General features: G+C 48.7%; 3 protein-coding genes across 4 annotated transcripts in view; 2 read left to right on the top strand and 1 right to left on the bottom strand.

Moving 5' to 3' along the window:
- Nucleotides 1–25,798, top strand: part of LOC123745051 (unconventional myosin-IXb) — a 327,701-nt gene that overhangs the window by 123,186 nt on the left and 178,717 nt on the right. The gene's annotated exons all lie outside the window — the stretch shown is intronic.
- LOC123745052 (serine/arginine repetitive matrix protein 2) overlaps nt 1–25,798 on the bottom strand; it is a 166,709-nt gene that overhangs the window by 125,282 nt on the left and 15,629 nt on the right. The gene's annotated exons all lie outside the window — the stretch shown is intronic.
- LOC123744961 (S-antigen protein-like) lies at nt 20,023–25,130 on the top strand. The gene is made up of 2 exons (XM_045725183.2): nt 20,023–20,178; nt 23,520–25,130. The coding sequence occupies exons 1-2, from the start codon at nt 20,023–20,025 to the stop codon at nt 25,128–25,130; spliced, it is 1,767 nt and encodes a 588-aa protein (XP_045581139.2).

Genomic DNA, 25,798 nt, shown 5'->3' with positions numbered 1-25,798 from the left:
CAAGTTTCCTAATTAGTCTCGAATTGCTTGTAACGCTTGTCAGTGGCACCAGTCTGTTCAGAGATGTCTGTCTTCCCAGTCTTTTTAATGACGGGTACCACACCGTATTCTATAAGTTTGGTGGCAGTTCTAGTCTGCAGGGATGAGTTAAAATTTGCATTAATGGTTGAACCTCACAGCCCGTTCTGGTTAGCGTGTCCGACGTCAAGAATGCGACGTGCTGTAACAAGAACAGGTTGGTACACAAGGCTGGTGTGGAATACATACATGTGTAGGATACATACATGTGTAGGATACATACATGTGTAGAATACATAGATGTGTAGGATACATACAGGGTAAGAGTTCGGCCAGGGGGTCTTTAGTCTTCACCAAATCTACTTCCACTACATTTTTGCTTCTGGAATACACGTGACTTCCTCTACGGGGGTCGTAGCTCAGTCGATTAAGGCAGTGTCTGGGATGCTCCCGGACGCAGGTTCGAATCCTCGTCACGGCCCTTGTGGATTTCTTCCGTAGAGAGTACATTCCAGGGTCAAAAGCACAAAAATATAGCACTTTCAACACTTGCAGCCAGTAATATATATATCAGCTCTAATCGAAGATATTTTTCTGATATATACTTCTTCTGCTACTTCTTCGAAGATATATATTATTTCTGTTTCCCTTTATGTTTTGACGCTGCTCTGAGTAGTGGTTATCTTGAGGTTATCTTGAGATGATTTCGGGGCTTTTTAGTGTCCCCGCGGCCCGGTCCTCGACCAGGCCTCCACCCCCAGAAAGCAGCCCGTGACAGCTGACTAACACCCAGGTACCTATTTTACTGCTAGGTAACAGGGGCATAGGGTGAAAGAAACTCTGCCCATTGTTTCTCGCCGGCGCCTGGGATGGAACCCAGGACCACAGGATCACAAGTCCAGCGTGCTGTCCGCTCGGCCGACCGGCCCGTGGTGGGACTACTAGTATCACGTAGTCCCCCACCTGCTGAACGTTGCAGACGCCACTTACACAACCCGTTCTCGCACTTTCGTATAGTCAATATTGACTTATTAAATACGTGCATATGTGACATACTTAACATGCTAGTTTACCTTGAAAAGCTTCATAGAAAACACCGACCTTACCTAACCTTAGTATGTTAAGATAAGCATCATATTTCTTCGTAATTACAATTATTACTTAACCTATTATAGGTATAGGTTAATTATAGGTATTATTACTTAACCTATTATAGGTATAGGTTAAGTAATAATTGTAATTACGAAGCAATAAGATGCTTATCTTAACATACTAAGAAGGTTAGGTAAGGTCGGTGTTTTCTATGAAGGTTTTCAAGGTAAACTAGTATGTTTAGTATTAAACACAAACAACGGGTGCAACATTGGCTCAACGTCCCCACGTCACCCATCAATCGACTGTTGCATCACCATCGATTATAGACCACTAGAACATGGCGGCGGCGGCGGCGGTAATGACCGATAATTACAATAGCACCAATGACACAAGACTTGTATCATCCAAGCGATGATAATTACGACTCTGACGCAAGGCGAGGCGCTGTTATTTTTTGTTATATAACATCGTTTTTTTTTTTACAATCGAAACCGCGTTGCATGGGCCAATAGGAGCTGCGTCGTGTGAGCCAATAAGCCTTCCGTTATTCTTGTGTCCTCATGTTCTTATTAATGTTTGTACGGAGGTTGATTTGTGTAAACTGGAAAGGTTTCTTTTCCAAATAAAGTACTCGAGGCAAGGTACTTGAAGCTACTCTCAATCTGTAGGTTATGGGCTACTGCCTTGCGTGAGGACATTAAGACTAACTGTTCCCACTCCCTCCCACTCGCAGTTGCGTGCGTGCTGTTGTTAGTGTTTAAGATTCAGCTACAGGGAATAAAACGTTTCCAAGTAGCACGGGCTATGGTGAGCCCGTAGTGAACTTACCTGCCACAGGAGCGGGGCTGTAACAAGTAGCACGGGCTATGGTGAGCCCGTAGTGGACTTACCTGGCACAGGAGCGGGGCTGTGGCGTGCGTGCATGTCGCGACTTCTTAAACACGGGCTTGAGCACCTGTGCTCAGGTGGGTAGTGCTGGTGTCCTTCACAGTCGAGCACCTGGACTACGCTCGACCCTCCCGCTGCTCTACATACGCATGCATTTGCATTCATAATCATTCATGCTTGGCAGCTTGAGCGTACAGCTCGGACCACTGGAGTGGACTTGTGTGCGAGAGCTTCCATGCTGCCAGTCAAGCCTTACAGTCTTACGTGAGGCTGGCTCCTACGATACCCTACTCTCGTATGCAACTGGAGAATGCAATTGACAAATATGTCCGCTTCACCGAGTTGGTTGATTTACACAGGCTAGTATCGTAGGTCTAGACGCAGCCCGTCCGCTCGAAACCTGGTGGTGTCTGGTCTAGGTGCCAGGGGTATGTATGGCATCTGGAGCTGTATATATATATATATATATATATATATATATATATATATATATATATATATATATATATTACGTAAACATAGGTGGGAAAGTTGGAAGTGGTGCAGTGAGAGAGTAGACCAACACTCCCAAGAGACGTGACAGACCTTCCCTACAGTGTTGGTGTTGTGGTGGTGCCACGCCCTCGTCGCCAGGCACCCTACCTATGCTCCCGGTGGCGCCAGGCACCCTACCTATGCTCCCGGTGGCGCCACACCCTACCTATGCTCCCGGTGGCGCCACACCCTACCTATGCTCCCGGTGGCGCCACACCCTACCTATGCTCCCGGTGGCGCCACACCCTACCTATGCTCCCGGTGGCGCCACACCCTACCTATGCTCCCGGTGGCGCCACACCCTACCTATGCTCCCGGTGGCGCCACACCCTACCTATGCTCCCGGTGGCGCGACACCCTACCTATGCTCCCGGTGGCGCCACACCCTACCTATGCTCCCGGTGGCGCCACACCCTACCTATGCTCCCGGTGGCGCCACACCCTACCTATGCTCCCGGTGGCGCCACACCCTACCTATGCTCCCGGTGGCGCCACACCCTACCTATGCTCCCGGTGGCGCCACACCCTACCTATGCTCCCGGTGGCGCCACACCCTACCTATGCTCCCGGTGGCGCCACACCCTACCTATGCTCCCGGTGGCGCCACACCCTACCTATGCTCCCGGTGGCGCCACACCCTTGATAACGTTCTGGCGTACGCAGACACGCTCCTTCCTAATCCTCGTTGGGGTGGAGGAGCGTGTTTGTGTGTGTGTGTGTGTGTGTGTGTGTGTGTGTGTGTGTGTGTGTGTGTGTGTGTGTGTGTGTGTGTGCGCGCGCGCGCGCAGCAACACAGAGTACAACATTGTATCCAATCTTCCTAAAGCCCACTTGCATCACATAGCTGCAGTAGAAGCAACAGCAGCAGCAGCAGCAGCAGCAGTAGACACAGCAGCTGCATTAGCAGCACCAGCAGCTTACTAATGCTCTTTCCAGCGATCGACTATAAAACGTAGCGTAGATCACTGGAACACCCTGACATGCTTCTCCAAACCTGGTTATAGAGTGACTTGATGAAATATATATGAATATATATATATATATATATATGTGTGTGTCAGCGTTTTCATTTAGTGACCAGCAAACAGTATTTCAGTAGTCAGGTGTTGCGACACACACACACACACACACTCACACACACACACACACCTGCCTTTGTGTGCATAATTTCCAGTCCAACAGGACTTTTGTATTAAATTTTCGTTATTTTGGGCTTCTTTTCATCAGCGCAAAAAAGGCAATGACGGGCATTTTATAAATGTCACTTTTTATGGCATTATCCGTTATTTAAAAAACAGGTTTGTCATTGCTCTGTTACCAAAGCTGCACTGGCGGCAGTGAACAAATTATATATATATATATATATATATATATATATATATATATATATATATATATATATATATATATATATATATATATATATATATATATAGCCTCTATTACACCAGAATGGGAACAAAGTTAAATTCTCTCTAGACTGTTACCGAAAACACATTAACTATGCAGGCACTGGAAGGAGCTACAGACTACGATCACCGGGAGATAGGAAGAGTCAGAGGTGATATGATCATGACGTACCAGATACCGAGCTAAATAAAATAAAAAAACGTAGTCAAAGACAGTTCTATTTCAAGAGAATAAGAGCATATAGGTGGAAACCGAGAGTGCAAATGAGCAATTTCTACCACGATTGAGAAATTTGAGATTTTTTCTCGAGAAAATCCCGATTGATTGATTGATTGGGGAAGATTAAACCACCCAAGAGGTGGTACGGGCCAGAGGACCCTCCCCCCCTTCCCCTAAGCTATTACGACTGTATAGAACTTGAAAGGGATTTGAGGATAAGGATTTGGGGTAAGATGGAGGGAATTAACGATGCCTAACCAAATAAACGGTCGAAGATTGAACGTAGGCCCGCAAGAAGCGAGACTGCCGCTGTACTGACCAGTCGAAAGTGGCTGGTAGAGGCAGGTCCAAGAGCTATTCTTTCTTGCCCGCAAACACTAGTAAACACACTCTCTCTCGCTCTCTCTCTCGCTCTCTCTCTCGCTCTCTCTCTCGCTCTCTCTCTCTCTCTCTCTCTCTCTCTCTCTCTCTCTCTCTCTCTCTCTCTCTCTCTCTCTCTCTCTCCATCACAAATTGAAACCCTTCGACATAAATTCTCACACAGCTGTCGTCTGCATATCTGCCCTACCCTCTCTGTCTTCCTCCCTCTCACAGTAAGGCACGAGCAGTGTGCTGGGGGTGTGTGGGAGGGTGGGAGAGGGAGAGCACTCTCACACGGCCAGGTGAAGGTGAACCACATCCACCTAAACAACTCTCATTTCTTACTCTCCTCATCTGTCTGTGTCTCCCGCCCCTTCTCCCTGTCTCTGATCTATTTAACTCATTTTGTCCACAATTTGTTCTCTTCGGCACTATTTCTCTTCTCATCATCCTTTTATATATATATCTGTCTCTGTCTCTGTCTCTCTGTCTCTCTCTGTCTCTGTCTCTGTCTCTGTCTCTGTCTCTCTCTCTCTCTCTCCCTCTCCCCCTCTCTCTCTCTCTCTCTCTCTCTCTCTCTCTCTCTCTCTCTCTCTCTCTCTCTCTCTCAACAAAGCAATGTGCAATTGAAAGTAACAAAGCCAACTGAATGGTCGCCTTCCTGGCAAGAAATGTCAAGCACAGAACGCCAGAAACAATACCAGCTACAAGGAATTCGTCACACTTCACTTTGAGTACTGAACAATTCCCACACCACAATTATCATCCAAGAGGCAGGCACACACACTTTAGGCTGTAGAGAATTATGACCAAGACGGTCAGTAAGAAACACAATCAAAAACTCGTCTTTCTAAAGATTCGGAGACAGCAAGGAGACCTAACTCATAACCTACTCATAGTACTGAAGGAGTTTGATAAGAGAAGGTGTTTGAGAAGGGGGGGGGGGAAAGGATTGAGTAATGTAATGTCTTGTCTTACTGTAAAGAGTAAGTGGATGCTGGATCCTTCAGACTCTTTTTAACACTGGAATAAATGACATTTTGATGGTGTTATCCCGAACATAAAGGAGATATATTACTGTTTTAATACTATGAGAATGTTGATCCTAATGAAATATTCACAAAGCTAAAATTATTCTGTATTTGTATTTTTCAAAAGAAAATCTGTTGGAGGAGGGGAAGTATATTTTCCAGTTGGGAAAACTGGAAAATATACTCCAATACTGGTGATTGGAGTATTGGTAAACCTTCCAATACTGGTGATTGGAGTGGAGAATTGGTACACCTCCCTCCAGTACTGGTGATTGGAGAGAATTGGTACAGCTGCCTCCAATTTTGGTGATTGGAGGAAGATGTACCATCGTAATAAGGTGCTCATCATGATGTCTCTAGTCGTCTCCATGTCGACGGAACTCATGAGCCAAGTAACTTTGAAGGATGACACAGACTGAGGCTCGCCATACACTCGTCTCATCACTTAACTAAATTCCCATCTTCCATGATGTTACGAGACGGAGCTGCAAGCCTCTACCTGCTCGTAGATCAAGGTGCCGTGGAGGAACACAAGGCAGGGAATAGACTCTATTAATGATCTCTCGCCTGTATAAGGATTTTGTGAAAGCATCTCTCTTGTACTCTGTTCCTTCCGAGGTGTGTATACCTCTGGAAACACAAACCGTAACTGTCTCTATTTTCCGCTTGTTACAACTTGTAATAAAGTTGTTACATCTTGGGTTAACGTGTTTATGACGTATTAGAACGCTGTTACAACTTGCTATATTGGTTGTTATAACTGGTTAGGAGGAGTTAAAACTTCTTCGAACGTTGTACCAACGTCGTAGTTTTAGTGTGTTTGGCGGGTATAAGATGATCCCACCAGAGGCAAAGCTCGTCGATTCACAGTATTCACTGTAAATGTTGATTCACAGTTATATCAACGCCACTTGCAGAGATTTACCTGGTAGGGGTGGGTGGGTGGATAAGTTGTGGGTGCAGCAAAGTGGTGTAAGTGACAGTGTTTTCATGGTTACTCCCGTGAAACAGTGAGCCATAAGGCTGACTGTGCTCACAGTAAGTTATAAAGCTGAAAGCCAGCACATCTGTATTGTGGTACATAATAAGTCGCAAGGTTACAAGCACACGACGTTTGGCATTCAAGAGAGTATGTATCGCGACTCGAGACTAAATATACCTCAAGATCACTTTCATAAGTAATGTTGGTTATTAGACACTGATAATAGCCTTGCTGGTGGGATGTAGTGATTCATTCGGGTGATACCGCAATGCTTAGTCGTTCAGGGAAGTGTAGCCCCCTACGGAAGGCTAAATGATCTCGCATTGCATGGAGACACACACACACACACACACACACACACACACACACACACACACACACACACACACACACACACACACACACACACACACACACACACAATTAGGTGAGTACACACACACACACACACAATTAGGTGAGTACACACACACACACAATTAGAAAGAAATGTTTCAGTGTTAGAGTAGTTAGCAAATGGAATGCAGTAGGTAGTGATGTGGTGGAGGCTGACTCTATACACAGTTTCAAATGTAGATCTGATAGAGCCCACTAGGCTCAGGAATCTGTACACCAGTTGATTGACAGTTGAGAGGCGGGACCACAGATCCAAAACACAACCCCCCCACAAGCACAAATAGGTGAGTACAAACACCGTAAGGAAGAAAACGGCCTTTTTCCTTACAAAATTTAGTAAGGAAAAAGAAGCTTGGGTAGACATGGTAGGAGCAAGGAACCCGTACCTATTACAGTGTAACTCAAACACCCTGGGGCCAGATTCACGAAAGCACTTACGAACCTGAACATCTTTTCTCAATTTTTGGCGGCTTTGTTTACAATTATTAAACAGTTAATGAGCTCCGAAGCACTAAGAGGCTGTTTATAACAATAACAACAGTTGATTGGCATCTTTCCATGCTTGTAAACTGTTTAATAAATGTAACCAAAGCCGTCAAAGATTGAGGAAAGATGTACACGTTCGTAAGTGCTTGCGTAAGTGCTTTCGTGAATCTGGCCCCTGGCACCCTGATCCCATAAATGAGTATAAGGACGCCAGAGAATCTTACGGGCTCACCATAGCCTGTGCTACATGGACATAATATAGTATTTCTTCAGTGTTGGATAGCGAGCAGCTGGAGTAAGTTAAGGTGTTGTGGAGAATAAAAATAATCACAATAATATTTATAAGATATACAAAGAATCCGCTTATAATGACTAAATTGGCAGTTACAATAGTTAGACAGGTCACAAGAAGGTCACTACTCCCTTCTTCACATGACTGACAGCTTAAAGGCTGGGGGGGGGAGCCGTCTTGAGGTTATCTTGAGGTTATCTTGAGATGATTTCGGAGCTTTTTAGTGTTCCCGCGGCCCGGTCCTCGACCAGGCCTCCACCCCCAGGAAGCAGCCCGTGACAGCTGACTAACACCCAGGTACCTATTTTACTGCTAGGTAACAGGGGCATAGGGTGAAAGAAACTCTGCCCATTGTTTCTCGCCGGCGCCTGGGATCAAACCCGGGACCACAGTATCACAAGACTAGCGTGCTGTCCGCTCGGCCGACCGGCTCCCTCGAGGCCTTAAGTATACCTGGAGAATACCTGGTGTGGGTTCTGAGGTTACTCACCAAGCCCGGCTGTTGCTTGGAGCCACCGGCATGTCCACACCCACCCACAACAACCCGGGTGATCCGGCACTAGCAGGAAAGTATCAGATTTGATCCTGAACATCACACACAGAGATCACACTAACGTGATGCATCAAATGAACAAATCCACAAGGGCCGTGACGAGGATTCGAACCAGATGCATTGGGATGCTCCCGGACGCAGGTTCGAATCCTTGTCACGGCCCTTGTGGATTTGTTCATTTGATCTTGAACACTTCCCACTACTGTTCCGGCAGTATTGGTTATGGTGAACCCGTGAACCTCTGACGTTCCTACGGTGAAGACTCTTCACTGGGTCTGCTCGGCCTGGTAACCGAAGCTCACTCTGCACAATCAGGTCACCGTGAGAACAAGAGAGTAAAAGAGAGAGTCGGAAAACAGGTGCAACACCTTCTGACATTCAGAAAGGCGTTTATAAGACGACTGGCTGGACGCAGTTGAAACACAGCCACTCATAGGTCAAAGGAGTCGCGGGGGACCGAGAGGTCGAGCCGCTGTATCGCTCGGCCGAGTCACTATATCACTCGGCCGAGTCGCTATATCACTCGGCCGAGTCGCTATATCACTCGGCCGAGTCACTATATCACTCGGCCGAGTCGCTATATCACTCGGCCGAGTCGCTATATCGCCGGGTCGAGCCACTGTATCGCCGGGTCGAGCGGCTGTATCGCCGGGTCGAGCGGCTGTATCGCCGGGTCGAGCGGCTGTATCGCCGGGTCGAGCGGCTGTATCGCCGGGTCGAGCGGCTGTATCGCCGGGTCGAGCGGCTGTATCGCCGGGTCGAGCGGCTGTATCGCCGGGTCGAGCCGCTGTATCGCCGGGTCGAGCCACTGTATCGCCGGGTCGAGCCACTGTATCGCCGGGTCGAGTCGCTGTATTGCTCGGCCGAGCCACACTATCGCCCGGCCAAGCGCTCAGACATCAAACAACGTACTAATGGAATAATGACATCGATTTCTCTCTTGTTTGACAAAGTGACAAATGTGCACAGTCAGCTTGGCCTGAGGTGGTCGACCTTCTCCACCCTCACGAACGAGGCCACCGGCTTCACGAACGGCTCTAAAGCCTTCTGATTCTTCTAGTTTCAAAATGCGCGGTATGAATGACCTGGCAGAAGGTTGTCCAAGCGGACCAGGGCTTGAGGGACTTGGACGACGTACTGGGGGATGGGGAGGTTATCTTGAGGTTATTTTGAGGTTATCTTGAGATGATTTCGGGGCTTTAGTATCCCCGCGGCCCGGTCCTCGACCAGGCCTCCACCCCCCCAGGAAGCAGCCCGTGACAGCTGACTAACACCCAGGTACCTATTTTACTGCTAGGTAACAGGGACATAGCGTGAAAGAAACTCTGCCCATTGTTTCTCGCCGGCGCCTGGGATCGAACCCAGGACCACAGGATCACAAGTCCAGTGTGCTGTCCGCTCGGCCGACCGGCTTCCCGGGGAGCAATAGACTGTTGTTGTTTTAGATTCAGCTACTCTGAACCAAAAGTTACAAGTAGCACGGGCTATGGTGAGCCCGAAGTGGACTTAACCTGGCACAGGAGAGGGGCTGTAACTCTGGAGCAATAGGTTACGGGGTTATATTATGGCGGATAGTGGTGGTGGTGGTAGATTGTGGTTGGTGGTCGCTCTGGTCGGACCAGAGTGTATTACACAGGACCAGAGTGCGTTACACAGGACCAGAGTGCGTTACACAGGACCAGAGTGCGTTACACAGGACCAGAGTGCGTTACACAGGACCAGAGTGCGTTACACAGGACCAGAGTGCGTTACACAGGACCAGAGTGCATTACACAGGACCAGAGTGCGTTACACAGGACCAGAGTGCGTTACACAGGACCAGAGTGCGTTACACAGGACCCAATCACTATACGGTACCAAAGTATTAAACAGGACCACAGCAGCTAAACAGGACTAAAGTATTACACAGGATCAAATAACCCCAAGGTGAAATAAGGGGAAATAGCCGGAGCCACTTGATTGCACAAGACTGTGAGGTCACCTGAGGTGCATGAGCAGGTGTGTGAGGTGGCCAGGTGTGACCACATGTAAATCAGAGTACCTGGCGGCAAATACCTGGGGCCAGATTCACGAAGCAGTTACGCAAGCACTTACGAATCTGTACATCTTTACTCTATCCTTGGCGGCTTTGGTTACAATTATTAAACAGTTAATGAGCTCCGAAGCACCAGGAGGCTGTTTATAACAATAACAACAGTTGATTGGCAAGTTTTCATGCTTGTAAACTGTTTAATAAATGTAACCAAAGCCGTCAAAGATTGAGGAAAGATGTACTCGTTCGTAAGTACTTGCGTAACTGCTTCGTGAATCTGGGCCCTGGACGTAATTGGGTATGGACGTACCCAACGGTACTGCTCAGACCCCTGTTTAAGGTCCTAGTAATACATTTGGGTTCGTTTTCGACTCGCAAGCTGGAATCCTTGGTTCGAATCCCGGGCGGAACAGAAGTGGCTGGACGCGTTTCCTATCACCTAATGCTTCTGTCCACCTAGTAGTAAATATGTACCCCGGGAGGTAGTCAGCTTGTAGTGGGGTTGTATCCTGGGGTCAGTATACACCTGTATGAAACAGGTGTGTAATACATGTTATTATACACCTGTTCCATGCATACATGACTCCCTAGCCTGTCCTCCCACTTAATACGTCGCAATTTTGACGAAATCATCCAATTCGGTAAAAATGCGAGATATTTGTAAAAATTTAAGTAGCCTTAATATGGACGATTTCTACGCATCGCCCCCAATAAGGTTAGGGGGGTTGCTTGGGTTCGCGCGTTTCTGGTTAGGCAAAACAGTTGCATTTTTACGGAGCTGCACTCGTCCTGTCGGACATAAATGACGCGCATTAAGGACGCAACAGTTGGTGACGCAACGCGACAGTTGGTGACGCAACGCGACAGCTGGTGACAACCCGTCGCGCGGAGTGAAAGAGACTGATCGATAGGTTAAGAACTGGGATAAAGAGACAGTCGTGTGTAAGCAATGTGTGCGTGTGTGCGTGTGTGTGCGCGCGCGCGTGTGTGTGTGTGTGTGTGTGTGTGTGTGTGTGTGTGTGTGTGTGTGTACCCTGAACACCGTCGAAAACATAGTGTATGACGAGGAAATATTAAAGCCGTATGGGCTCGAAGCTGGACTCAGCAGACACACCTCAAAAACTCATGCACGTGTGTTCGATCCCATTACATAACTTCAATATATATACTCAAAAATATATAATGACGTTCTTGTGACGTCATTATGATGTCACGCCCACAACACTACCCAAGACTGAGAGACAGTCTCACAGTCTAGTAAACTATCATCCACACTTCACTGGGAATAAACATTCCAGTCACCTGGGTCCTAGGAGACTCGAACCGTGAACCCCTCCACGCATGTAAGGCCGACGCTCTATCGACCGAGCTATTGAGTAGCCTTAGTAAGGAAAGTCATCAGTCATCATCCTGCTGCTAAACTGGTATTTTCAACTCCCCCCTGACGACTACTACTGATGCTCTCAGAGGAATTACTGACCCACGAATAAGAATTTTTATCTTTACCGTGCAAAATAAAATAAAAATCTTACTTATTTTTTTTTTATCTTAAAAATTCTTAATTTTTAAGATAAAAAAATAAATATCTTAATTTTTAAGATAAAAAAAAATCTTAATTTTTATTTTTAACTTGAGATACAACCGCGGCTTTTATCTCGTTACGTTGTTAGCTCACTGTTCTGAGCGAAGAGGTTAAGACTAATGGTGAAATAAGAGAAATGGTGAGAACTCTCTTTGTGTTCACTTGTGTGGAGAAATAGTCCGGAGTGAGTGGATCGCTGCGCTACTGAAACGACTCCATTTAAGACCGGTATAATGTTAACTAAGTGGGACTCTCTTATCGCAGCTATCGTGAATAGGACGCGTGGGGCACGTTATCGTACCTACGATAACTAATAGTTTGCTTAAACATGTAAACATGTGATGATGTTGTTCGTACACTTCCACGTACCGACACGGATGCACGTTAACTACCGTGCCAGACACTGTACGTCCACAAACGTGCGTCTGACGTGCCGATTTCGTAGGGCAAAGGCTTGTAGACGCATTATCTTATACAGATGCGTTTCCGTCAAGAGCAGACCAACACGGGTATCATTCGAAACAATTATCATACACCTGACGATATCCGTGTGTGAGTAGACAGGACCACGGACCCCTCACAGCGACAGGACCACGGTCCCTCACAGCGACAGGAGCACGGACCCTCACAGCGACAGGACCACGGACCCTCACAGCGACAGGACCACGGTCCCTCACAGCGACAGGAGCACGGACCCTCACAGCGACAGGACCACGGACCCCTCACAGCGACAGGACCACGGACCCTCACAGCGACAGGACCACGGGCACGACTGGATCAGTCTTGACGACAAGCGGAAGTCTGGACACCTGCTCCGTCTGTAGACCGCTGGAACACGTGACTCCTCGTTGCCCACTCTCTCTCTATAGTGCAGTAAGTCATTCCCTCCCAACGGTCTACCCTAATCCTACGCCTGTGGCACTTATCACCTGGGGTCATAGGGATGGATATATACATATATGTATATTATTATACGTTTGGATCTTACCCTGCGGGCCTTCAGGGGCTCGCCAAACAACTGCCTAACAGGGGGGTTTATATATCACAAGGCACAGTAGTTCTTCGCCGACAGGAGACGTGTATATAGTCGCAATGGTTCTTGTTTTACCCAGCACTAAGAAGGGGGTGAGGGAGGGGAAGGCGTTGGGAAGGACCAACGGGATTCGGAATCAAGCATCGCATATTAACTTTTCAGCCTCTGGTTATAACCGTGCTGGAGCCAGCCGGCCAGCCAGCCAGCCGGCCAGCCGGCCGGCCGCTCGGTCAACTACCCGCCAAGGGTAATTACACAACCATAATCTGAGAACTGGCTACGTGCCCAGGATAATCCAAGTGTGTTTTAACCGGTCAGTCAAGCGTGACCGTCAACCCGGAAGGCACGAACTGTCAAACACAGAAGGAAGAGGAAGACGAAGAAGTTGGTAACAAAAAATAACTGCCGGTTGAAATGAGCAAAAGGAACAGATGTTCCCGAAAGGCTAGTGAAGTTGAATGACAAAGTTACACAGGTTGAGGAAAGTTGAGGGGGGAGGAGACCCCTCGTATGGGAGAGGGGACCCCCTCGTATGGGGGAGGGGACCCCCTCGTATGGGAGAGGGGACCCCCTCGTATGGGGGAGGGGACAACCGGGGGAACTGTTGTCCTTCCTTTGACTTCCTTCCCCAGGATGGAAGTCAAATTATAAGAGAGGAAAATAAGAGGAATTTGAAATATAGTAACAATTCTGTGTACAAAAACCTCGGTGGAGCGACCAAGCCGCAGTTTAGTAGAGTCTTGCCGGGAAATGTCACCAGAGGTTACTATTGGTTAGGTTAGGGTAGGTCAGGTTAGGTTAGGTTAGGTTAGGTTAGGTTAGGTTAGGTTAGGTTAGGTTAGGTTAGGTTAGGGTAGCTTAGGTTAGGATATGTTAGGTTAGAATGGGATAGATTAGCTTTATCAGAGCACATCGGCTGACTCTTCACAACCATCCACCCAACCCATCCATCCATACATACATACATCGTACATACATCGTACACACATACATACATACAATATGTATGTGTGTATATATGTATGCATGTATCAGTAAGCAGGACTCCTGAGTTTGTTTTAATCACAAGTGGATACAGGAACAGACGACTTTCGACTCCTGTAAGCAGACTGAGATTCTCTTAAGCAGACACTCTCTCTCTCTCTCTCTCTCTCTCTCTCTCTCTCTCTCTCTCTCTCTCTCTCTCTCTCTCTCTCTCTCTCTCTCTCTCTCTCTCTGAGATACAACATGACACTGTAAGACACGGGTGTCGTACAAAGAGTAACGATTGATCGTAGAGGACACGTAGGCTAGACAAAGCCCATCCTCCGTGACTGGGAGTGGCGGACGGCTAGGCCACGTACGAAGCCAGGTGGACCGTGGCTCCGGGAAGCACCAGACAATATCCAAGGGACAGGAATGACTTCGACAATGTGAGGAGATACTTTTTTCCTTTTTTGTTACGTTAATGTAGAGAACATCCTTATCCTATGGTATACTCAGTAGCAAGTTTGTATAGCTGGTAAACCCACAGTGGTTGGGTGTACTCAGCGGTTGTGGACACGGGATCCGTGACACCATCGCGACCTTGGCATTGGATGTCTGCAAACGTGATATTTATTCTGCAGCCCGCTTGGGAAGCTGTCTTTGGGGACACGCAAGGCGGTGGGGGTGGTGATAGTGGTGGTGGGGGTGGTGATAGTGGTGGTGGGGGTGGTAATAGCGGTGATGGTGGGGGTGGTGATAGTGGTGGTGGGGGTGGTAATAGCGGTGATGGTGGGGGTGGTGATAGTGGTGGTGGGGGTGGTAATAGCGGTGATGGTGGGGGTGGTGATAGTGGTGGTGGGGGTGGTAATATTGGTGGAGGAGTAGTGGTGGTACTGAGCTTGGCCGTCGGGGGACCGAACATGACAGGAAAGTGTAGGAGTGAGTGCTAGACAGTTGTGAAAGTGAGTGAGTACTCACCTAGTTGTGGGGATATGAACTACGGCTCTTAGGCCCCACCTCTCACCCTTAACTGATTGGTGTAAGATTTCAGAGTCTATTGAGAGTGGGCGTCACCAGATGAAGCTGCGAATGGAGCCTGCCTCTCTATCTTCCCCATTACACTGGTCTTGTTTTGCCCCTTTGTGGCTCACTTGGGTACTGAGTTTTCACCTTGCGGTGCGTATGGTGGAGGGTAGAGGTTGTCTGGCGGTGGATCAAGATGGAATGACACCGAAGGAGAGGGAACAGAAGAGGAAGTTGAGGATTACACTTTATATCATGATGATTGGATAACTGCAAGATATGGGCAGTCGTGCCCATAGAGATGCCCAGGGTGCTTGGCTACCCCAGACATGCAGAGGAGCAGCACCGCTGCGGGCATGATAGAGGAGTCCCACCGGGCGATCATGTTCGAGTAACGTAAATTCAGCGTTGGAGCAAATGTTATATCAAGGTAGAATTAACATAAGATCAAAGTGGTTTGCATAGAATGATTCAAGTAAATTTATTAAGACAATAAAATACTTCTCAAAGAGATAGAGTAGCTTAGTTGACCAGACCACACACTAGAAGGTGAAGGGACGACGACGTTTCGGTCCGTCATGGACCATTCTCAAGTCGATTGTGACTTGAGAATGTCACAATCGACTTGAGAATGGTCCAGGACGGACCGAAACGTCGTCGTCCCTTCACCTTCTAGTGTGTGGTCTGGTCAACATACTTTAGCCACGTTATTGTGACTCATCGCCTGCATAGAGTAGCTTAGGCTATTTCTACCCTCTCATATCATGGTGGTGGTCAGCCAAGGGGATCATTCGTCCCTCCAGGAACGTCAGCCATTGGTGCTGACGTTCCTGGACCTCTCAATTTGCCAACAGACGTCTTCCACGGGTCTTAGAGTACGTCTGTCAGGTCGTCGCATCATTGCCTCCCGTCAACTCGACGTGCTCTCACCCGTAATACCATTGTTGCCTCATCTAGGACGAGATTGATTGATTGATAGATTAAGCCACCCAATAGGTGGCACGGGCATGAATAGCCCGTAAGTGGTACCCAGGACGAGGCAACAAGCAGCCAACCCACAGACCCAAACGCTACCGAAACTCCCGAGACAGCAAATGTCGCCTTAGACCGAAGCGGCCAGATCGACGTAGGACATTGTAATTTGATCGACAGGCTCCAGCGCTCGTCAGGTAAACGCTACCAATGAACGCAACAAATTGTAAGTAGAGGAGATTGAGAATTGAGAATGGTCCAGGACGGACCGAAACGTCGTCGTCCCTTCACCTTCTAGGGTGTGGTCTGGTCAACATGCAACAAATTGTATTTCCTATTTGAAAGTATTTTATGATTAACGAAAGAGACGAGAAAAGAATAGTCTGTTCCTATTCTTTTTTTTTCTCTCGCATTTTGCAACGTTTGTTTCGTGGGAGAAAATGATGTGACTGTAGGCCATTAGGGAAGGTGTGAGGGGCGGGGAGAAGGGGGGAGGATACTCTACCTGTACCCCTTATCTCAGGGGGAGGAAAGGGAGACGGGGTAGGGGGGCATGGAAGCCAAGCTGCCCCCTACCATCCACCTCTGTCCCACACTGGGTGAAAACAACCGCTGCCAACGACAGCTTTAGTGTCAACATACAAGGTGGGCCAAGGAACGGTTTGGTGCACGCGATGGTGCGTGCGTGCGTGGGTGGGTGTGCGTGCGTGAGCGGCATTCAGGAATACCAGTGTGATCCAGCTACCACATGAAGTACTCCCGGTGGTACAGGTTCCCTTGTGTCATGTCCCCTCCCCCCATTCCTACACGACCCTCCCCTCCCCCCATTCCTACACGACCCTCCCCTCCCCCATTCCTACACGACCCTCCCCTCCCCCCTTCACGACCCCAGAGATACTCCGTAATCACCTCAGCATTCCTCCCCCGTCCCCCAAAAACAACAAAAAAATTGCCAAACAAAAAGGGGTCACCCAACATCATGGGAGCCAAACAAAAGGGGGGGTTACTAAACAGTAAATACAGTAGTATGATAATTTCAACCCATACTCCTGTTTAAATAGTATTTACAGTAATGACGTGGACCAACGTGTGTGTGTGTATATATATATATATATATATATATATATATATATATATATATATATATATATATATATATATATATATATATATATATATATATATATATAAATAATATAAAGGTGTACCTTTTGAAAGGTGTACCTATTGGAAGGTGTATCTTCTATTGGAAGGTGCATCTTTTGAAAGGTGTACCTTTTCAAAGGTGTACCTATATATGGTCTAACCGGAAAGGTTCGAACCCCGGCAACCCATCGCGGCCGATGCCCAGAAGCGTTATTATAACGGTGCTTTAATTCATACTCAAGCCCCGCGGTTATAACGTTTTGATCAATGGCTTAAAAAAAAAAGTTATTCATCAAGTGTGGGAGGACGAGGTAGTAAGAGAAAACGGGAGGTTGGGAAAGCTCAGAGGACATACACAAAGAGAGAGTTGCAGGGATAAACGGAAGTGACACTTTAGCGTGAGTGTTGAGGGAGTGGAACCGTACCGGGAGAGGGAACAAGGGTAGTTGTTACACTTGAGGTCCGGAAAGGCGGTGCCCAAGAGCCGGAGCTTACACTCGCAGACAGCTAAGAGACCAAGAGGGGCGTCCTACAGAACCAACGAGGACACTAGCTTTACCAGAAAGGGACACTATAACTAAATCAAATTGTGGAATGGACATTATTAACACCAACAACATGTACACTCTAATAAAAACTGGGACATCACAACACACTTCAGGTTATTGGCGTATGTGTCCTTCCTGGCCAGGCGAGGAAGAGCCACTAATGATTGGTTGATCGCAAAAGCGTAAACCGATGAGTGAGTGAGTGGTACACGGGGCCATGTGTCTGGAAGAGCGACAAGCTGCTCTTACTCGTAGGGGTCATTTTGTTGTCATGGCAAAACAAAACACAGATTGGCTGTTAATGTTGATTGTGTGACTTGTGTTAGCGAATATCTGTTAAACAGGTGTGTGTGTGTGTGTGTGTGTGTGTGTGTGTGTGATGATGTGATGTGATGTGATGTGATGTCAGCCGTCAACGCCAGTTACTGTCACGTGACGTGACAACCTCATCACACTACACCTTCACAGGACAATATAGTGTCACCCTCTAACAATTCGGAACTCTTAATAGACCATTTAGCTCGATAATGATCTGGATCTAAAAATCTGAAGATACTCTTCGAACTTTCAAAATTTCATCTCGTGTGGAAGACCGTAAATTATTATAATTTTTTAATGTATCAATGAGTGCTGTAGTACAGCAGTTGGTTTACAACCTGTAGCTCCATGGTTCGATTCTCGGGCCAAGACGGAGACGTTTAGGCGCGTTTAATTACACCTGATGCCTCTGTTCACCTAACAGTAAAACCCGGGAGTTAGGCAGCTGTTGATTGTAGCCAACGATTAGATTGGTTAATTAGTTGGCTTAATTGGACTTGGATAAGTTTAACAAACATTCAGTGCCCCCCCCCCCCTCCGGATAATGGGGCAACTGAGCTGTTACTGGAGCCACGCTACACGAGGTCAGAGGTCACCCTCGTCTGACCTATAAACACAGGGTGGACGTCTGTGAGTCACGGATCACTGACTTGACTCTCTCACTTTTGTACTGAAGGTCATTTACAGACACAGTAAGTCAAGATGTGTATTTGTTTTCTTGATAGAGATCTTTATGATTTTTTGGTGGTATATTGACACAGACACGACAGTGTAGACACACACAGACACGACAGTGTAGACACACACAGACACGACAGTGTAGACACACACAGACACGACAGTGTAGACACACACAGACACGACAGTGTAGACACACACAGACACGACAGTGTAGACACACACAGACACGACAGTGTAGACACACACAGACACGACAGACGGTGTAGACACAGGCACGACAGACGGTGTAGACACACAGACACGACAGACGGTGTAGACACACAGGCACGACAGACGGTGTAGACACACAGGCACGACAGACGGTGTAGACACACAGGCACGACAGACGGTGTAGACATACAGACACGACAGACGGTGTAGACATACAGACACGACAGACGGTGTAGACACACAGGCACGACAGACGGTGTAGACACACAGGCACGACAGACGGTGTAGACACACAGGCACGACAGACGGTGTAGACACACAGGCACGACAGACGGTGTAGACACACAGGCACGACAGACGGTGTAGACACACAGGCACGACAGACGGTGTAGACACACAGGCACGACAGACGGTGTAGACACACAGGCACGACAGACGGTGTAGACACACAGGCACGACAGACGGTGTAGAGACACAGGCACGACAGACGGTGTAGAGACACAGGCACGACAGACGGTGTAGAGACACAGGCACGACAGACGGTGTAGAGACACAGGCACGACAGACGGTGTAGAGACACAGGCACGACAGACGGTGTAGAGACACAGGCACGACAGACGGTGTAGAGACACAGGCACGACAGACGGTGTAGAGACACAGGCACGACAGACGGTGTAGAGACACAGGCACGACAGACGGTGTAGAGACACAGGCACGACAGACGGTGTAGAGACACAGGCACGACAGACGGTGTAGAGACACAGGCACGACAGACGGTGTAGAGACACAGGCACGACAGACGGTGTAGAGACACAGGCACGACAGACGGTGTAAACACACAGGCACGACAGACGGTGTAGAGACACAGGCACGACAGACGGTGTAGACACACAGGCACGACAGACGGTGTAGACACACAGGCACGACAGACGGTGTAGACACACAGGCACGACAGACGGTATAGAAATACAAGAACAGAACAGTAACTCTGGAGATGATTTATACCGCCAACAGATGGCAGCACAAAGTCATTGCTCTCAAAAATATTCAATTATTTGTTTTACGGTGTTCAATAGACGCAGTTACTCTTGTAAACACCACAACATTAACATTTTAATATAACCAAATAAACATATACATAAACATATACCAATAAACATTTATACATAAACATATATTAAAATTTGTAGTAGAAAACAAGTCTAAAAGAGTACTCGCTGATTCCTTTCACAGAAAACCTCCACAAAATGATCAAAGAAAATGGTAAACGTTTTCAATGCCTTATATCGCAAGATAAAGTGTCCGGCGATGACAAACTAGAAGAAAATAGTGAGGCCAAAGAAATAGAACTGAAACGGCATCCTTCGGCTCCACCCACACATGAGCTCATCGTGGTTCAGTCGGTAATGCGCGTGTGTCTGGGGGTATTCGGGGATGTGCGTTCGAGCCCATTGCATAGCCTGAATATTTTCTAATAGATCAAAACGTTCTTGTGATTGTATTGTGTTATGTATGCTGGTCATTTACCTCTTGTTCATTGTGATGGCTTCCTGCAGGACCGCTGTGGGTCCCTGTGTCGTGTGTGTGTCTTAATGTGTGATTACACATCCCAACCCACACACTTTATTTGTGGTGGTGGGCAGCTGTTGTGTGGTGGTGGGCAGCTGTTGTGGGGGTGGGCAGCTGTTGTGGGGGTGGGCAGCTGTTGTGGTGGTGGGCAGCTGTTGTGGGGGTGGGCAGCTGTTGTGGTGGTGGTGGTGGGCAGCTGTTGTGGTGGTGGTGGTGGGCAGCTGTTGTTGTGGTGGTGGTGGGCAGCTGTTGTGGGGGTGGGCAGCTGTTGTGGTGGTGGTGGTGGGCAGCTGTTGTGGTGGTGGGCAGCTGTTGTTGTGGTGGTGGGCAGCTGTTGTGGTGATGGGCAGCTGTTGTGTGGTGGTGGGCAGCTGTTGTGTGGTGGTGGGCAGCTGTTGTGGTGGTGGGGGTGGGCAGCTGTTGTTGTGGTGGTGGGCAGCTGTTGTTGTTGTGGTGGTGGGCAGCTGTTGTTGTTGTGGTGGTAGACAGCTGTTGTTGTTGTGGTGGTAGGCAGCTGTTGTTGTGGTGGTGGGCAGCTGTTGTTGTTGTGGTGGTGGGCAGCTGTTGTTATTGTGGTGGTAGACAGCTGTTGTGGTGGGCAGCTGTTGTTGTTGTTGTGAAGACTCGCAACATATTTCCTCCCCATACAACATGTGCACATTATACTTAAAACATGTTTGCATCAATGAACATGTGCCTGAAGGTGACACATCAACGCAGCATCATCATCAATGTGTTATCAACGCGGCATTACCATGAGGCCCTCGTTAGTGGGGCGAGGAAGTCAATCTCGGTCAAGAACGCTGTAATCAAACGAGTCTGCTTCCGTTAGATAAATTGTCGCGGAGCAGAACTGAGGTCAAACAGATGTGTGGAGAAGGGGGGGAGGGGGGAAGAGGGGGTGGGTACTCACCTACGTGTAGTCAACTAGATGTGTCTGCAGGGTCGAGTGTCTGCTGTAAAGCCCCGGTTTTCGGCCAGTAATTGTTACGGTGAATCGCTTTAAGCCTGTAATACTATTACTGTGTAGGGCGTGGAAGGGAGTGGAGGGGGGATGTGAGGACAAGGGAGCTGGGATAGGAGGGTGAAGGGACGCTGGTACTTGGACCACCACCACGGGGTTCGACGGACCACCAGGGGGTTCGACGGACCACCAGGGGGTTCGACGGACCACCAGGGGGTTCGACGGACCACCAGGGGGTTCGATGGACCACCAGGGGGTTCGACGGACCAACCAGCCCGTTCCGCTCATTTGCGACTCTTAAACTGTAGTTCCTTGTAACTTTTCTGCGACTCATTTGTCTCTCTCGTTTCCAATCATGTCCCTCGTTCTACCGCTCGTCCCTCGTTCTACCGCTCGTACCTCGTTCTACCGCTCGTCCCTCGTTCTACCGCTCGTCCCTCGTTCTACCGCTCGTACCTTTAAACACGGCTTCGTTATCAACTCTGTTATTTCACCTTAAACAAAAAATACTACGTTATTCTCGGTCGTATTCTTCTTCCCTCCTGTGTGGCGTGTTGGGGTTCCGTCAGTCTTTCTACATCGTTCAGTCCCTCTAGTTGTGCAACGGTCCTTTTCTGCTTCTGATTTGTATTTTTTTTAGATAGGGGGTTCCATGCAGGGACGGCATACTCAAGAATGGATCTCCAATAGAATTATATTGCACTGGTGATGGTGGAGGTGTGTTGAGGTGTGTGTTGTGGTTGTGTTGTGTTGTGTTGTGGTGGTGTGCAGGTGTGTTGTGGTGGTGTGCAGGTGTGTGGTGGTGTCCAGGTGTGTTGGAGTTAATTTGAGACATACACAGTGTTGATTCTCATCAATTCATAAGTTGCTGTTGGCTGAGATTTACTCTCCCACGCTGTGTCTACCCTTCCTTCCCTCACTTCCCCCTCCCCTCACTCCCCCCTCCCCTCACTCCCCTCCCCTCACTCCCCTCCCCTCACTCCCCCCCCCTCACTCCCCCCACTCTACGCACCTCACAAATTTTCCTTCTACTAATAACCTAACATCTTCCTTACGGGCTATTCATGGCCGTGCCACCACTTGGGTGGCTGAATCTTCATCAATCAATCCTACCTTCCTACCAAACTCATCCTCCTCCCTGACTCTTCATCTCCCTATCCACTCTCCCCATCTCCCATGCTCGATGATGATTGATAAAGATTAAGCCATCCAAAAGGTGGCACGGGCATGAATAGCCCGTAAGTGGTGGCCCTTTTGAGCCATTACCAGTATCAAGAGCTGATACTGGAGATCTGTGGAGGTGCGACTGTACCCTGCGTGACGGGAGATGTCTCCCGTCTCCATGCTCGTCACCCAACCTACATTTATCTTACCTTGTCCTTATCCCCTCCCACTTCCCCCCCCCCTCCCACCGCCCCCCCCCCCCCTCCCACCTCCTTCCATTCCTCTTCTCATATGCCCATTATCCGTGTTTTCCGCCTCTTATCCCTACGTCCCATCTTCCATATCCCATTCCTCATCTGGGAATATGGGTTAGATGTTCATGATAATGACACGAGGTGTAAACTATGTGGTATGTTAAGGTCTCACACCCTGGCCCATTATGTTCTTGATTGTCCGTTGATTAATGTATATAGAAACACTGAGATAAGGACTGTTCCTGAACAAATAGCCTGGATGTGTCACAACGGAAAGGTTGATGATATTCTTGAGAGATATAAGAATTTTGCACCAAGATTGTAATATTTTGTTGAATTATCTGCAGGTGTCTTGCAAATTGTCTATACAGTATACCTAGGTCATAAAAGTATTTGTGTGTACGTCTGATACCATACTACTTGTGAAGGAGGAAATGTATATGTTTACCTCTCAGAATGTTTGGTAATATGTTTATTTGTGATGTGTGTCTATGTATATATTAACACGTTGTACTGAATGGGGTGAGAATAGCTTGAGCTACCTCATCCCTTTGTGTGTATTTTACCTCAATAAACTTATTTCAATTTCAATTTCAATTCCTCATCTGCCCTACTCTTTACCTTGCTTCTCCCCCCCCCCCATCCCTCTTTCCAACCATATTAAGCAAAAATGTTATATTTTGTCAATAAAGATGTTAATAACTTTCAACCCCCAGTAAAGAAATATTAATAAAGCAATCACGCGTGAGCTAAACACTTTTATGCTGCTAAGAATAAAAACTGCTGCCGCCAGGCCGCCGACGTCTCAACTGAGACGGACGCGAGGTCAAACAGACGGAGGCGGGATCAAACAGACGGACGCGAGGTCAAACAGACGGAGGCGGGATCAAACAGACGGACGCGAGGTCAAACAGACGAACGCGAGATCAAACAGACGGAGGCGGGATCAAACAGACGGACGCGAGGTCAAACAGACGAACGCGAGATCAAACAGATGGACGCGGGGTCAAACAGATGGACGCGGGGTCAAACAGACGGACGCGGGATCAAACAGACGGACGGGAGGTCAAACAGATGGACGCGGGGTCAAACAGACGGACGCGAGGTCAAACAGACGGACGCGGGGTCAAACAGATGGACGCGGGGTCAAACAGACGGACGCGAGGTCAAACAGACGGACGCGGGGTCAAACAGATGGACGCGAGGTCAAACAGACGGACGCGGGGTCAAACAGACGGACGCGGGATCAAACAGACGGACGCGGGATCAAACAGACGGACGCGAGGTCAAACAGACGAACGCGAGATCAAACAGACGGAGGCGGGATCAAACAGACGGACGCGAGGTCAAACAGACGGACGCGGGGTCAAACAGATGGACGCGGGGTCAAACAGACGGACGCGAGGTCAAACAGACGGACGCGGGGTCAAACAGATGGACGCGGGGTCAAACAGATGGACGCGGGGTCAAACAGACGGACGCGAGATCAAACAGATGGACGCGGGGTCAAACAGATGGACGCGGGGTCAAACAGACGGACGCGGGATCAAACAGACGGACGCGAGGTCAAACAGATGGACGCGGGGTCAAACAGACGGACGCGAGGTCAAACAGACGGACGCGGGGTCAAACAGATGGACGCGGGGTCAAACAGACGGACGCGAGGTCAAACAGACGGACGCGGGATCAAACAGACGGACGCGGGATCAAACAGACGGACGCGAGGTCAAACAGACGGACGCGGGATCAAACAGACGGACGCGGGATCAAACAGACGGACGCGGGGTCAAACAGACGGACGCGGGGTCAAACAGACGGACGCGGGATCAAACAGACGGACGCGGGATCAAACAGACGGACGCGAGGTCAAACAGATGGACGCGGGGTCAAACAGACGGACGCGGGATCAAACAGACGGACGCGAGGTCAAACAGACGGACGCGGGGTCAAACAGACGGACGCGGGGTCAAACAGACGGACGCGGGGTCAAACAGACGGACGCAAGATCAAACAGACGGACGCGGGGTCAAACAGACGGACGCAAGATCAAACAGATGGACGCGAGGTCAAACAGATGGACGCGGGGTCAAACAGACGGACGCGGGGTCAAACAGACGGACGCGAGATCAAACAGATGGACGCGGGATCAAACAGACGGACGCGAGATCAAACAGACGGACGCGGGATCAAACAGACGGACGCGAGATCAAACAGACGGACGCGAGATCAAACAGACGGACGCGGGATCAAACAGACGGACGCGAGATCAAACAGACGGACGCGGGATCAAACAGACGGACGCGAGATCAAACAGACGGACGCGAGATCAAACAGACGGACGCGAGATCAAACAGACGGACGCGGGATCAAACAGATGGACGGGTTCGTCAGGGCATGTGACTAATGCCTCTCCTCCCAACAATGATGCATTTATCGGGTTCTTTGTGTACGTCTCGTCGCTCAACGCTCCGCTAATTTCTGATCGCCATTGGGACTTCCCTAATCAGCGCGGCCCCTATTATCAGGAGTCAAGGTCTTGGGGAGGGTAAGGAGACACAAGGGGGCCAAAGAAGGGCTTGGAAAGAGGAAATTATCTTATAATTTGTTGTTCTTTAGGATCAGTGACGCGAGAGAGCGGGGCTGTGCCTACTCCGCTACACTCTAGCAACGTCCGCTACACACAGCAACACCCATTTGAAGGATGGCTTGCGGATAGAGTTCCACGCTGGAAATGCTGTAAACGCCGCCTTTGAACGCACCTCAGTGGGTTATTTTGAAGGTCCCGGGAGGCTGCACGCTCAGAGGAGTAATGAGAGCCTCCAACGCAGCCAACTGAGAAATTAGATCAGAGCCCCTTTTGTGGATATCCAGATGGGATGGTTGCCCTCAATTAGGTCAGGCATAAGGCGTGTGTATTGGGAGATCAGATACGCCAACGCGAGGTGGAGCTTGTTTGTGAGTTTGCAACACACTACTGGTAGAGTGAGCTCGTCGCGGTGGGTGACTCCAGGACCTTCCTGACGGTGAAGGGACGTCACATATGGCGTATTGGTAGGTCACCTTCCTGTCGGA

This window comes from Procambarus clarkii, chromosome 57, assembly GCF_040958095.1.
Source record: "Procambarus clarkii isolate CNS0578487 chromosome 57, FALCON_Pclarkii_2.0, whole genome shotgun sequence".
NCBI classification, from domain to species: domain Eukaryota; kingdom Metazoa; phylum Arthropoda; class Malacostraca; order Decapoda; family Cambaridae; genus Procambarus; species Procambarus clarkii.
The sequence above is the reverse complement of the archived record's forward strand: the minus strand, read 5'-3'. Positions and strand labels throughout refer to the sequence as shown.

What these genes read in the sequence shown, in the direction of transcription:
- LOC123744961 (XM_045725183.2), top strand. Translation starts at nt 20,023, where the DNA reads ATGATCAAAGAAAATGGTAAACGTTTTCAATGCCTTATATCGCAAGAT. An exon ending in AGCTCATCGTGGTTCAGTCG is followed by an intron (nt 20,179 to 23,519) that starts GTAATGCGCGTG and finishes TGCTGCCGCCAG; the next exon opens with GCCGCCGACGTCTCAACTGA.